The sequence below is a fragment of the Ictidomys tridecemlineatus genome, chromosome 10 (genome assembly GCF_052094955.1).
Source record: "Ictidomys tridecemlineatus isolate mIctTri1 chromosome 10, mIctTri1.hap1, whole genome shotgun sequence".
In the NCBI taxonomy this organism is placed as follows: Eukaryota; Metazoa; Chordata; class Mammalia; order Rodentia; family Sciuridae; genus Ictidomys; species Ictidomys tridecemlineatus.
The window spans coordinates 137571947-137585793 of record NC_135486.1 but is presented as its reverse complement, the minus strand read 5'-3'; the positions used below and the strand labels follow the sequence as shown (position 1 = coordinate 137585793).

Genomic DNA, 13847 nt, shown 5'->3' with positions numbered 1-13847 from the left:
CTAAGGCACTGAAAACGTGCGCCGTGATGTCCCAGTAGCGCCCAGTTCCCGCCCCGCCCCGCCCGCGGGTTCAGGCTGCCCCGCAGCGTCCCCGCCGCTCGCGCCGCTGTAGCCTCCGCAGGCGCCGCGTCCATGCGTCCCTCCAGGGCAGCACGAGACTTCCGCGGGCGGCGCTGAGCCCAGGTCCCCGGCTCCCCGCCGCGGCCCCCGACCCGCTCCCCAGCAGCAGGTAGCGGCGGCCGGGTAATAGGCGCGGGCAGCCGCAGGCCGCGTCGCGGGCGGGCACCCACAACGCACTGCTCCCGCGCCGTGCGCGCTCCTCGCCGCTCCGGAACACGGCGAGTACAGCCACCGGGAAGCGTGTCCATGCGCCTCGCGCCTCGCCGCGCGCGCCCACCGCCACCTGCACGGCTGCGAGGAGGGAAAGAGGGCGGGCTTAGGCGGGGCGGCGCCGGAAGCGGGCGGGCGCGCGAAGCACAGGGCGCCCACCCGGAGTGGTGAGGACACAAAGAGGTCACCCGCAGGAGGGAAGCATATCACTTTGAGGACACTAAGGGCTGGAAAGGTGGGGCCAGCTGTACTGGGGGGCCCTCGAGGGACGAAGGGGAGAGGTAGGGTTGGAGGCGAGGTGGGGACTGAGGGCTGGGGTATCCTACCGTAGTCCTTCCGGCAGAACTTCTTCAAGCTGATGCGGTAACTGCCACGGGCAGGGCTGCAGTGTGACTCACAGTCTAGGGGGAAGGCGGAGGCTGGCCGATTTTCCCCCTCCTTTCCGCTCTTGCCCCCTGCCCCATAGCCCCCTGCTCCAAGGTCAGACCAATCCGGACCCTGTTCTGTGTCCACTCACCCTGTGACTCCACAGGGCTGCTCTCCTCAGTGGGTCCTGGGATAGGAGTCTCTGCAGAGAGGGTGGGAAAAAGACTTTTGATGAGGTGAACTGGACAAATAGGCAACAGCCAGGAGCAGAGGTGTCTGGGGCAGAGCAGAGTCACTCACTAACGCAGGGTGCCACAGGAGAGCGGCTCTGCTGGAAGCCTGGGGCGCAGCGGTTGCAGGTGAGGCCTGTGACACCATCCTTGCAGGGACATTGGCCTGTGGTTTGGTTACAGGTTTTGCCAGCCGCACCAACAGGGTGACAATCACAAGCTGAGGGCAGATATGGAAAGGTCCTTGTCAGAAGCTCATCTGGGGTTCTGGGAAACCAGAGTTTGAAAACATGCAGGTGGCAGGCTCACCTCTGCAAGCACGACGGTCACTCAGGGCACGGCCTGGGTCACGGTAGAAGCCCTCTCGGCAGTAATGGCAGTGGCGACCCGCAGTATTGTGCCTGCAGTTGAGGCAGACGCCCCCACTTCGGCGCCCAGATAGTCGGTACAACTCCATGTTGAATCGACAGCGGCGGGCATGGCCATTACAGGAGCAAGCTGCAAGGAGAGGTGGGTCAGGGGCAGGCCCACCTGATCTAAGGTCCCCAGGCCACCCTCCAAGGCCTCACCAAGGCAGGCATGTGCTTCCTGGGCCGTAGCCCTTTGCCATGGCCTGTCGCAGTAGAAGGGCTTGCAGCGGCCACAGTCAGGGCCCTCAGTGCCATGCCGGCAGTCGCAGATCAGGTGGCCTTGGTTGTCCAGCAGGCACCGTGAGGCATGCCCATTGCACTTGCAACGTCCACCCACTTGGAGCTCAGTGGCTGAGTAGGAGTAAGGAACCATGGCCTCTGAGTCCCTAGTGTCTCCCACATTGGCAGGCCTTGTGAGTAATATGCGGATATCTGTGGCGGTCACCCAGTCTTGGAGCACTGGGCTGCTGTCCAGATCCAGGCCTGGTGGGCTGCCGTCCTGCACACTGAAGGCCAGAAGGCCACCACCATCAGGTTGGGCCTGAGGTGCTGGGAAGCAGAGGGCCTCAGGCCCTGGGCCAGCAGGACCATCAGCAGGAGCAGGTGGTCTGCCGTAGTCCAGACCACAGCGGGAGGAGAAGTAGCCAAGCGGAGCCCAGCTTCGGCCATGGTCCTGGGATTTTAGCAGAGCCACTGAGGCAGGCGGGGCTGAGCAGAAGCGCAGGCTCACGAAGACCAGTTCAAAAGCCTTGCCCAAGGGTACTGTGAGGGTCACGTTGAGGGGTACCCGATGCAGTAAGTCAGAGCGCCAGCATAGCTGGCTTGCTGTGCCCCCTGCAGAGGTCAGAAGGGCAGAGGGATGTGCCCGCCGCGGGTCCGAGGCGTCACAGGCCCGAGTGGCAGGCCGCCCACATGTGCTGGAAGCAAGCACCTCACGGCCCAGGGCTGCATTCACCAGGCCAGGCACGCAGCCACGGGGCGCGCCCCCCTCATCATGGCAGGGGTCGACGAACGCCGGTGGCCCGGGGTTCAGCGCGGCCCAGAGCGTGCCCGCGGTCAGCAACAGCCCCCAAGGCCAGTTGGGCATGGCCGGAGCCGCAGTGGGTCAACCAGCCAGTCGGAGACCCACGACTTGGCCTTTGGGGAGAGAGAGCCCTCTCCTAGACTGCCCTCCGGGCTCACAGTACGGAGCAAGCAGAGCCCCTGGGCGGCCCCAGCCCCGGCCCAGAGGTGGCAGCAGCCAGCAGCACGCCCCGGGCCGAGCGCAGCAGCGGGGATGTTGGCGTGTCCTCCTGCTGGGCCTGGAGCGATGACAGGCGTCGCCGCCGCTGCCGGTGCCTCTGCCAGCGGAGGCCCCACCCGCCGCCCGCCGCTCGATGCTCGAACTCACCCACCGAGGGTCGGGCAGAGCAGGTCTCCCGGCCTCGGGAAGGGCCTTGGGCGGGCGGGGCCTGGGGCGCCCTGGCCGCCTCCTCCCGACTGCAGCGAGGACGGGCGAGTTGTGCCAGAAGGGGGTGGGGGGCTCAGCAGGAGCGAGCTTGGGCCCAGCCGGGGGCGGGGCTGCTCGGGCTGGGAAAGGAGGGGAGAGGAGGGGGGCTCATCGGCACAGCCAGAATCAGAAGCAGATTCAGACGTAGGCTGGGCCAAGAGGGGAGGGGGTTGGGGTCGGAGGGAGGGGCTGGGGAGCCAGGAATGCGCCAGTGGGAGGGGTCTGGAGGGGGCAGCTCAGCCCTGCAGCTCAGGGAGGACCACCCAGTAGGGTCCCAGGCCTGGAGCCAGGCTTTGGCTGCTCCTTGAGTTGTGCCACGTGCTGGGCTGGGGTCTGGGCCATCTCCTCCCTTAAGTCCATCGTGCAGGCATGGACCTGGGTATTCCCCATGGTAGGGAAATCAAGTGTGGCTAGCTGGTTGTTGGGTGTCCCCAAAACAGCAGTCTGCTATAGTAGAAGGAACCCATGGTTGAGTTCAGGTCTGATTTCAATCCAAGCTGCTCCAATTTCTGGTTGTGTGAATAAGGACTCCCAGTTTCCTCATCAGCCAAATGCCTGTTATTCATCTTGCTTTGTGGAGCTGCTGGAAGGATTTAACAAGCACACAGATATCAGGCCTAAGCCAGGAGCTCAATCAGGGACCACCTGAGCTGAGCTAAGGGATGGCACCAAACTCATGCCCAAACGTTCCTGGGCCTATGAATATCTAGTGGCCTCATCAGGATGGATCCATAAGCTGGAGCTGGCAGGAAGAAAATGGGAGCTTCAGGTACAGGGGTGTTACAGAACTTGGTCAGTTGTTGAGGACCATGTAGAGTGGGATTTGACCAATGGGGGAAAAATGGTCAAAAATGAATGTGAGCCTGCTGGCCTACATCATAGTAGGTTTTGGCAGGGTAACAAGCCCAGCTGGGTGGCCTGGATACCAGTTGGGGATATATAGCTACAGCTGAGTGGCCCCAGTTAAGAGGGACCAGGGTTCACTCTGGACAGAGAGACCCCGTTCTCTACCACCTTTAAGTCCTTGACAGAAGGGGCCAAACATTCCAGGGAAGGTTGGAGGTTTTCCCCAATGCAGTAGACGTAGGAGCAACCCCAAGATCTGAATGCTCAGTTTCAGAAGAGACGCTGACCCAAGACCAGACCTGCAGCTGGTGGAAGAGGCCACCTGGGCATGTTTGTATAGGCTGAGTTGCCACTCCTACTAGACAGAGAATAAGAAAGAAGAGAATCAGAAACCCTGTGCTGGTTGGGAGAGAAGGAGCTAAAGGATACTGAAGTCTCCCAGGGCAAGCCAAAGGAGCAGAGGGAGCAGGAGGCCTGACTTGGAGAAGCAGGAAGACAGAGTGATGGGCACCTGGCTTGACTCCTGGAGTAAATGATTCCCTGGTTCAGGCTCTTTCCTAAGCCTGATACAGAGATAGTGGGCAGGGAATGAGGGGTGGATGGACTGGGCTTGGAGGGCTGGAGGGGCTGGAGGTACTGCTGGCTTCTCCCTTAGGCCCTGCCCTTTAGCTTCCCAATAAAAATGTGTCCTTTACAACAAGTAGTCATGGGCTTACACTCAAGTTCAGAACCAGCACCTGTATAGACACACTCTTTTAAGACTCTTCTAGTCCCAAGTCCCAACCCCTTTGGGATGGAAGGCACCCTGGTGGGAGTATGGGGGCTGATATCCATCATTCCAAGTCAGGGGAAAGGAAGACCCAGGCCTAGCACAGGGATCCCACTGGGCCTGGAACAAGTCTCCTAAGAAATCCTGCTGTCTTTGGACCTACAGAGCCTCCAAGCTATCAGAACTTAGGAGGCAACAGCCTTTCATGCTACGCTTAAGAGTAGAGCCAGCTTTGTCTCCAGCTCAGCCTCCCTGTAAGCTGGGACTGGGATCTGTAGACATCTGGTGGCTTCTGGTGTAGGTGGAAGTAAGTTCCTGGGGGACAGCCCTGATCAGACAGCAGCAGGGTAGGCTTGGAGCCCAGAAGACTATTGCATTACCAGGTCTCCAGGGAGGAGGCTGCTGGCTACAGAACGCTTCCCTGGAATTGCCTTCCGAACATATTCTCCTCTGCCTTCTAGGGCTGCCCTGGCAGATGATGTGATAGAGTTGGGGAAAGCTTTCCCCTCAACCCCCAAGGTAGGCCTGGCTCATTGCTCTTCATGGATGCAGCCACCTGTCCCAGTCCCTGACGGTGGGGCCTTTCATATCCTCCACTTCTATGGTCCTCAGGCCATCTTTAGCAATGAAGAGGCTCTCTGCCTTGTCTCCCTTCCCCCCACCTGCAACTCCTCTGGTTGTTACATCAGCTTCAGCAACTTAGAATGACAGCCCCTGGCTTCAAGCCACAGGTTGAGAAGAAAGGATAGAGGAGATTGACAATCCCAGGGAACTGACAACTAATCACAACCTAGGAACTATACTGTCCCTTCCAGATGCTTGCAAACCACTTGTTCTAGTCTTGTGCGTTTATTGAACGCCTACTATGCCTGGCGGGGCTCCAACCAGGCACAGAAAGCAGATGGCTCCCTGGAGAGGACTTAGCACGCTGGGCCTACCCCCAATGGAGATTGGTCACGCCAAGCCGAGTACACGTTCTGACGCCCCGCACCCTGTATGTCAGGTTCTGGCCCTGTGCGCCCAGGCTCCGGCCCGTCCCGCTCTCAACAAGGCCTGCTCTGCGCGCCAAGCGAAACGCTGAGAAGCAGCATTGACTGGATGGAGACTGGACAGGGAGCGGGGAGGGAAATGACCCGTAGCCCCCTCCGCTCAGGCTTTCTAAGGGTCCAGAAAGACAGGGTGTGGAGAAGGGGTTTCTGCGACCTGGAGGGAGGAGACAGCCGGTTCGCTTTGACCTTGGTGGGGGGTGGGTGGGCTCAGGGCATCCACGGCTCCCTCCCACTCCCGATGCCCAGCCCGCCGCCGCCGCTGAGCATGCCAGCATAGGAAGGCAGCGATCAGGAGCCCGGGGCCCACGCCGAGAGCAGCCAACGATGCGCCCTGGGCCAGGTCCAGGCGGGGTCCACGCAGCGAGAAGGTGATGGTCGTGGCGGCTACACCGGCCAGCACCGCTACTGCGCCAAAGGGCAGGACGCAACGCGGCCACGAGACCCCGGCGCCGCCAGTGGCCAAGAGTAGCGCGCGCAGGGCCCCGGGCATCTCCGGATGTGCAAGGCCCAGGGGGGTGGGATCCGGCTCAGGCGCGCTCATGTCGCTCACGCTGTGGTCACACTGGTGGGTAGTGCCGGCACTCCTCGGAGGGTGGCTCGTGTCCCGGCCCGCCATGTCAGAGCCGATTGGGCTGGGATGCGGTGACGCCACCAGGGAAACCGGTGAGTTCTGCCTCCTCCTGGCTTTGGGGGGGGGGGGGGATGGAGTGGGCAGGAGTGAATCCAGAAGGGGTGCCTCTTACTTGCCGAGTATCCTTTGTGTTGAGGCTTATTCAAACACCCCTCCCCCTAATGATCCAAAACCACCAGTGTCTAGGATTGGCCCTAGGACAGGTGGCTCATTGAATCCAGGTTCACTGGGCTACCGACAGAGCCTGGTTAGGTGCCTTCCTCTGGTTGGAAAGACAGATAACACACCAAGTGAACCAGCAGAAGCCTGTAATCCCAGTGAAGAGGCAGGCTGAGGTGTGGGGATTACAAATTGTAGTTAGCCTCAGAAATTTAGGGAGAACCTGTCTGAAAAACTTAAAAAAGCTCAGTGGTCAAGCACTCCTGGATTCAATCCCCAGCACTTTAAAAAAAAAAAAAAAGACAATTAAATGAACCCATTGATTAAATAATTCTGGGTAGACTACCCTTATGGAAACTGATGTTGGAGTGGACAGCAGCTGTGGTGGTGGGATCATCCTGGGGACTGAGGAGTGCTCCAGGTCAGAAACTGGACATAAGCTCTGCAGGCTGCAACAGAAGGGATAGGCTGGCTAAGGGGTGGTGGTAAGATACAGGTGCTCCCTGGGCCTGAGCACCAGCCTACAGGGGGCAGGCAGTCCCTCAGGCTCTCCTCCTTTCTTGGCTCACCCTCCCCTGGGGTTCTGTCCTTGGAGGGACCCCTCAATGCAATAAAGCTCTTGGTTTCTCATTTTCTACTTTGGTCTCTTGCCTATCAGAGCATGTTTCTGGCCCACTGGGTCTGTTACAAGTAGGCCTTTTGCAGGAGGTCAAGGAGCCACCGGAAGCTGTCACCATGGTATTGTAGGTCCAGTCTCATCCCTGCACACTTCATCCAGCTTGCCACAGTCCTAGTTTTCGCCAGGTGTCATGTGCCTCCTCTCCTGCTGCATGCAGGGGCCTGGGTCTCTTGGGGAAGAGGCTGGTATTTTCCTGTTGCAGGGCCTCATCCTTGGCCCAGAGTGGTGAAGCTCCAGAGCTGTCTACACCAGGGGCCTAGGCCTGAGTTCCAAGGGACATAGTCAGGGCTCAGTGAAGGTCCACCTATGTATACTGGCCCTGGGTGACCAGCACAGCGTCTGCCCAATGCTGCAGACAAGCTCAGCTCACTGATCTTCATGCCAGTCCACGGGGCAGTGGAATGACCACTACCCACTAGGAAAGCAGGAACAGCCTGGGGAGTTGAGGCTCAGAGTCTAAGAATCAGGCTAAACGTTCCACAGCCTTAGACCCAAGACTGTGGCTGCAGAGGCTTCCCCTCTGACCTCTACCCTTTACTCCCTTCCTGGGGAGGTGATGATTCCTTCCACAGGGGATGGAGAAGCCTCAGAGGACATGACAGTTGAGGGAGGGAGGGGAAAAGGTCCTCTTCCCCGATGGAGCCTAAGTGGAAGACAGGAGATCCCATACCTAATACAGCATTGGCACCAGGAGGTGCTTGGCATGGGGCATCATAAGACAGTGGGGATGGAGCTGGGGTAGCAATGGGCAGAGTGGCTGGCCTGTTCTGTAATGGTAGCTGAAGGTTTTTTTGTATCTTCCAATAAGTTGAGGGGGCAGGCACATTCAGGCATGCTGGGGCAAAAACACCTTGAATGGTCCTGCCCCTTCCCTTATGCAGAAGGAATATTTGCATTCTTGATATATAAATTCACTTGATAAATTCTTTTTCTTTTTTTTTGTAGGGGGGCGGATACTGGAGCTGGAACCCAGGGGTGCTTTACTGCTGAGCTACTTCCCAGTCCTTCTGTTTTTGAGAGAGGGTCTCACTAAGTTGCCAAGGCTGGCCTCATATTTGTGATCTTCCTGCCTCTGTCTCCCAAGGCCATGGGATTACATGTGTGCATCACCTTGCCCAGCTTCACTTGGTACTACATTCTCTTTTTTCTTTTTTTGGTACAAGGGATTGAACCCAGGAGCACTTAACCACTGAGCCACATCCCCAACTCTTATTTTTGAGACAGGGTCTCACTAAGTTGCTTAGGGCCTTGCTAAATTGCTGTGGCTGGCTTCGAACTTGTGATTCTCCTGCCTCAGCCTCCCCAGCCGCTGGGGTTGTAAATGTGCTCCATCACACCTGGGTTTGATAACATTCATATTAATAAAACCACAAACAAACAAACAAAAACAAAAGACACCCCCAGCAAGTCCCACCTTGGATTAAGTATATGAACTTCCTAAAGTAGGTTTAATATCACATAGGAGATGCTTAGAGCTACAGCAAGAGAAAAAAGCTAGCTAAGAAAGGCTCTACCAGGCCCCTGGCAACTTCTGATTTCCTGACAAGGCATAGGTATCTCTGGTCCCGCAGATCCACCAAACCAGGAAAATTATCTTCAATCCCTGTTCATTTCACCCCTTCAGGAGAAGAAGACTCCCTAAGAGGCCTGCATGCTCAAGGGTCCTGAGGCCTTGGTGGGGCTCCAGATGGCCCAGCGATTGAGTCAGTAAGCAGGGTCATCTTGCAGGATGGTGAGGAAGCACTCGCCTCCCTCGCAGAGCAGGCTATGTACAGCTCGGCACATTGCCAGCCAAGATGGCCCCTGTGGCTCCTGAGTATTCACCAGGGGAAGGAGCTCAGCCATTAGGACCTGGGGGCAGTGCAAGGCCAAGGTCTCAGTGGGGCCTTGCCCCAGCTGGCAGCCCCAGGACAGGCTTCAGCATTCTAGCCTCTCTCCCTGTGCAGCTCATTCGGCACATCAATGTACCTGGTGGTCTACACATGGGCCTGAGGCTTACCCCCACCCCACCCCACCCCTGTCCTCCAAGGGGATCTTGGAAAAGGAACATCATACCCTAATCCCAGGCCTCTGTTCTTATAAACTGAGCCTTCAGGTGGCTCCAGAGTCAGCCCTCCATATGGTAACTGGCTCCACAGGTGCCCAATTGCACACTGCCAACTCATGCTCTGAAAGTACCTTTTCCAGGTGAATCTGCTGCTCCAGCATGGCCACCCGCAGCTTCAAGGTTGCCAGGGTCTGCAGCTCCTCGGTACTGGAGTAAAGGAGGAGCTGGGGGCTCCAGGCAGGGTCCACTCCACCTCCACAGGGTGATGAAGCCTGGGGGAGCCTCTCCACAAGACATGGTTCTGGCAGCTGTTCCCTCACAGCTGCGAGGACAGGAGATATGTGGTCTCTTGGTATGGCACCCATGCCCAAGGGCCAGGGTTCACTCAAGGGTCAGTACCTGACTCCCCAGGCACTTCCCTTGCCTTTAAGGAGTGCAAAACAACAGTGTGTGGCAGAGCATGGGGGTGGCCTGGGATTCACAGCAGCCAGAGACCTTTGTGAAGTCTCCTTTTGCCTCTGGGTTTTCCTTACTGGTGTTTACATAACTTTCTTGAGACTGACTTTGTATTTGAAGATAGAACTTTCCCTCTTAAAGATTTCAATCAATTAAAAAATGTAAAGGATAAAGAAGCCCCATGACTCACCTCCCAGTATCTCAAATGCTTCTTTCTCAGTAACTGAGTAAATGAGCAAACTGCTTAGGCTGATAGGTTGTTGGTGGAGAGGAGTAGGATAGAGGACCTGTTCTGAGCAGTTGAGGACAGCTGGCTGGTCCCACAGGACAACTGGTCAGAACCCAGAACACTGTGTGTGGGTGGAAAGGGCCTACCTGTCTCTGGTGCCAGGACTGGTCATCCTTCCTTAAGGCATGGGCAAGATGGGCTAATGTGCCCTGACCCTGCTTAAGACCTCAGCACAGGTGGCAGCAGGGGGCAGGGTCTCACCTGTACGCAGCACCTGCAGCCTCTGAAGATACTGCCCAACGATGGCTTGCAGCCCCTCCAGAGTGAGCAGACAGCGGTACTCCTGCATCCAGTCAGCAGGGGCTACTCAACAGTCAGGGAGGGCAGGCTTGGTCCATGCCAGTTCTGAGACCCTTCCTGTGACTGCCCTCCACACACCCTCTACAACCCCACTGACCTGAGGAGAGCTCCTCCTGCAGGCGTAGTCTCACCATCACACAGGCCTTCCGCAAGCGCTGAGCCTCCAGCTCTATTTCCACAGCACTGAGCCTGGGGCCAGGCCAGCCTGACTGACTATGGGTCAGGGAAACTCCCCTATGTCCAGGCCCCACCCATGTCCTGCCAGGTTAGAGTCAGAAGCACCCCCCTCACCTCCACTCCTACAAGTCCAGTAAGCACCCCCTCACCTCCACTCCTGCAAGTCCAGCAAGGATACAGTTGCCTGCAGTTTCTGCAGAAACTGGGCTTTGGCAATGCTAGTGGCATCTGTGGAGTTGCTGGTTTGTGTAGAGTTGAGCTGGGCCCATAGGCTGAGATGTGCATAAGAGCACCCAGGAACCAGAGAAGGATGCCATTATTCCAGCCAGCTGGGCTGAACTGCCCAAGGAGGGGCCAGAGGCTGGGTGTCTATTTCTGCTGAAAATCAGCAGGAGTCTCTGGGGGAACCTAGAGGACACTGACCAGGACAAGGAAAGAGCTGACCCACTCTAGGAAGTGCTAAAGAGAATTCAAGGAAGGAGAGAGAAACCAGCAGTGACTGGTAACTATAACTGAAAAGAGACCTAGGTGCTTACTCTGTACTAATTACAGCACAAACATCTGAAAGGCACCATTTGCCTAACCCTCCCAGCATCTCTGTGAGTTTAGGTCTGGTCACTGTTGCCTCTAGCTCTAAACTTGGTGGAGGGAAGACAGACTGAGACTTGGAGACACCAAGTGTCAAGTTCAAGCCTTGCAGCTGTGAGTGGCTGAGCTGAGGGTATCAAAGCCACTGAGCCTGAGACCACTGCAGCAGTGCTAGCTAGTCAGGCTCTGAAGATGGACAGTGCCACCCAGTTACAAAAGCAGAGGGACCTACTGGAATGTCTTGCCTACATATTCCCAAGCTTTTGATGTTTTCTGCCCCACCCAGCCTTACCGGGAGTTCTGGGAAACCACCTTCCTAAAGTTCGCGGGCAGCTGCAGCAGGGTCCTGTCAGAGAAGCCAGTGTTCAAAATAGTCTCATCTCACTTTCAGGGCTGCTAGTCCTGCTCAGAGTCTATCAGTGGTGAGGTCTCTTACCCCTTCTCCCTCTCCAGTCATTATCAGACAAGACCCCCTTGGAAGGGGCTTCCTGAGTGACATGGAAGCCAACCTAGTCCAGTACTACCCTTGCAGAGAGAAGAGAGGGCACCGTGAACAGAGGGCCTGAGACCTCTAGTGGTTCCCATCTGGTTAGATAAGTGAATAGCCAGGAAGAAGAGGGCAGGTAAGGCTCCAGAATGTAAAACCTGTACAATCCCAGACAGCTGCAAAGCATGAGCCTCATGAGGTGGTACTCCAGGGCTCCCAAATGTAGCTCTGTGCCCTGCCCTACACCAAACCCCAGACTCCTACAGATGGCCAAGGTCTGAGCGAATAAAAATGGCAGATTTTCCAGTGAGGGTCTGGGAAACCTACCCCTTCTCCTTGAGTGTGAAAGTTTCTGCTGCCTGAGGAACAGCTGATTGGGCCATCTGTTCATGTCTGAGGCCTGGTCCACAGCTAGTGGCCCTGGCTTCTATTGCCACATGGGAATTATCTCCCATTGACAGAAGCCTACGCTCAGGGTGGTCCTTGACAGGCTTTCTAGGCTGGTGGATGCCCTTGGTAGCTTTTGCTCCAGAGGCACGGCTGCCAGCCCCACTCGAGGCCTGGGGTGGTGCTGACGCAGTGGTGTCAGGAGAGGCAGGAATCGGTCCAGATTTCAGACGCAGAGTTCTGTCTTTTTCTCCAGCCTTAGAGATGCCTTTCCGCACCCGTACTGCCTTCTCCAGTGCCTGGGTTAGAAGCTCCAGCTCTTTGAAGTCCTGGGTGCTTGGTGTGTATGCTGTGAAAACCAAAAATCATGCAGAAGTCCTCTCCACTATTCCAGGATGGGTCCCTCATCACTGCATGCCAGAGCTGGGCCAGTGGCTGCACGGGGAAAGAGTGGGTGGCCGAGATTTACCTGAAGTCAGGTCCTCTTCCTTATTTTCTGGCCTTGGAGGTGACTCCGGAGCCTGAGTCCTGGCTGGTTCCCTGTAAAGACAGGGTATCTGTGGCCCGAACAAACTCCACCCCCGCCCCTCCTCCGCCTCAGAGCCTGCAGGGTAAACTGGGTGGCACTGACAACCGAAACCTCGGAAGGGGGAGGCTGGGCCCGACCTCTCAGCCTCTGAGATTCTGCATGATTCCGAAGGGCTGAGGGGGTCCCGGGGTCCACGTACCAGGCCCGCAGCAGCCTTCGGGAGATGCTCAGGCTCCGATCTAGCTGCCGCTGTCGCTCTGCGCAGGCGTCAAGGGCGCCCTGCAGCTCGGCCACAAGCCTGGGGGGACGCATGGTCAACTCAGCACCCCGACAGGCTTGGGGTCCCGCGCCAGCCCGCCCCGCTCCCGCCTCGCCAGGCCCACCGGCGCGCGCAGTCGGCCGGCAGCATGGACTCCAGCTTGGACTTCCAGCGTTTTGCCGCCGGCTCCTGGCTCCGCCCCTTCCGCGTAAAGATCCGCCCCTTCCTGCCGGCTACCCAATGTTGAGCCTAGGACTCAGACCCGCCTCAAGTTCCACCCCAAAATGCAGGTTCCGCTCCCAGAGGTCTGCTTGGGACTCCGCTCCTCTTGGGCTCCCGGCTGCGGCCCATCGGACCCCAGAAGTATCTTCTGGGCAGATGGAGGCGCTATTTCCGTGTTCTTCTTGTTAGGTGCAGAACAGGCTGAACTGTTATCTGCAGGGCAGGCTGAACAAATGTTAGCTGCAGGATGGCCCACGGACTCAAACCCCCCTCTGTCTGTTCCTTTATCACCTGTTTGCCTCAAAGCTGAACACTCAACCCCCTTTTGCCAACAAGGCAGCTTGCAGACCCAGACGCCCCTTAGATTTGGGCTATAAAAACTCCCTCATGCTGGGCCCCTCTCTTTTCTCCTCTGTTGCACTGCTGCAAAAAGATCTCTTGGTCGCTGAGTGTTGTGATCACTTTCCTTTCACTTCTTGCAGGGAACCATAGTTTAACGGTTGTCTTTATATCTTTGCTGCTTAGAACCTCGCTAAATTACTAAGGCTGGCCTTCAACTCGGAATCCTCCCGGAATCAGTGGGATTACGGACATGCCCCACAGCGCCAGGCTTGTTGACTTTCTCAACCAGCCCTCATTGAAGGCAACCCTAAAGCAGGCACTAACTGTCTTGCTGACCCCAGGACCATCTACCACAGGGTCAGGAACATGGACTAGGTGAGAATGACTTGTTAAGATCAAGGAAGGGACAGAGGAATTGTTCATTTTTGGACATGGGGATGAAGTGAAGACATCCAGGGAGGTATCAGATAGAGATCTGGATATAGGGAATGAAGCACAGGAGATCTGGAGCATGGCACACTTGGGCCTGGCAAGATGGCCCAAGGTTGGAGGAAGCGGGTGGCAAGGAGGGTAAGCTTCTCAGAGAATGGCCAGCAGTCAGTGTCCAGGAGGCAGCCATGGGCAGGCGCTGCTGCTAAGTCCTGGGCAGTACTGGTCTTGGGAGAGTGTTGGACAGGGAGTGGACAAGGTATTCAGTGACCCAGGGAACATTTGGGTCAGTGGGAGGACTGTGGGCACGGATATTGCTGAGGACGAAGTGTGCAGTCAGGAGATACCAGGGTGACTATCAGGCCCTGGGGGTAGAC

At 57.2% G+C, this 13847-nt stretch overlaps 2 protein-coding genes and 1 long non-coding RNA gene across 3 annotated transcripts; 1 reads left to right on the top strand and 2 right to left on the bottom strand.

The window, feature by feature from the left end:
* Positions 1-8: 8 nt before the first annotated feature.
* Ntn3 (netrin 3) lies at positions 9-2824 on the bottom strand. Its single transcript, XM_078024484.1, has 6 exons — positions 1496-2824; positions 1236-1424; positions 997-1146; positions 848-898; positions 657-731; positions 9-411 (listed from the first exon to the last, which is right to left on the bottom strand). The coding sequence occupies exons 1-6, from the start codon at positions 2421-2423 to the stop codon at positions 71-73; spliced, it is 1734 nt and encodes a 577-aa protein (XP_077880610.1). The 5' UTR covers positions 2424-2824; the 3' UTR covers positions 9-70.
* A 208-nt stretch (positions 2825-3032) lies between these two features.
* On the top strand, positions 3033-13148 carry LOC120887269 (uncharacterized). Its single transcript, XR_005730423.2, has 2 exons — positions 3033-6152; positions 7904-13148. It is a non-coding gene; the product is annotated as an uncharacterized LOC120887269 (long non-coding RNA).
* Tedc2 (tubulin epsilon and delta complex 2) lies at positions 8374-13728 on the bottom strand. The gene is made up of 10 exons (XM_005337789.5): positions 12602-13728; positions 12418-12516; positions 12159-12229; positions 11630-12038; positions 11108-11161; positions 10406-10499; positions 10148-10259; positions 9952-10053; positions 9137-9327; positions 8374-8809 (listed from the first exon to the last, which is right to left on the bottom strand). Exons 1-10 carry the CDS (start codon positions 12625-12627, stop codon positions 8663-8665), a joined length of 1305 nt encoding a protein of 434 aa, XP_005337846.3. The 5' UTR covers positions 12628-13728; the 3' UTR covers positions 8374-8662.
* Positions 13729-13847: the final 119 nt, after the last annotated feature.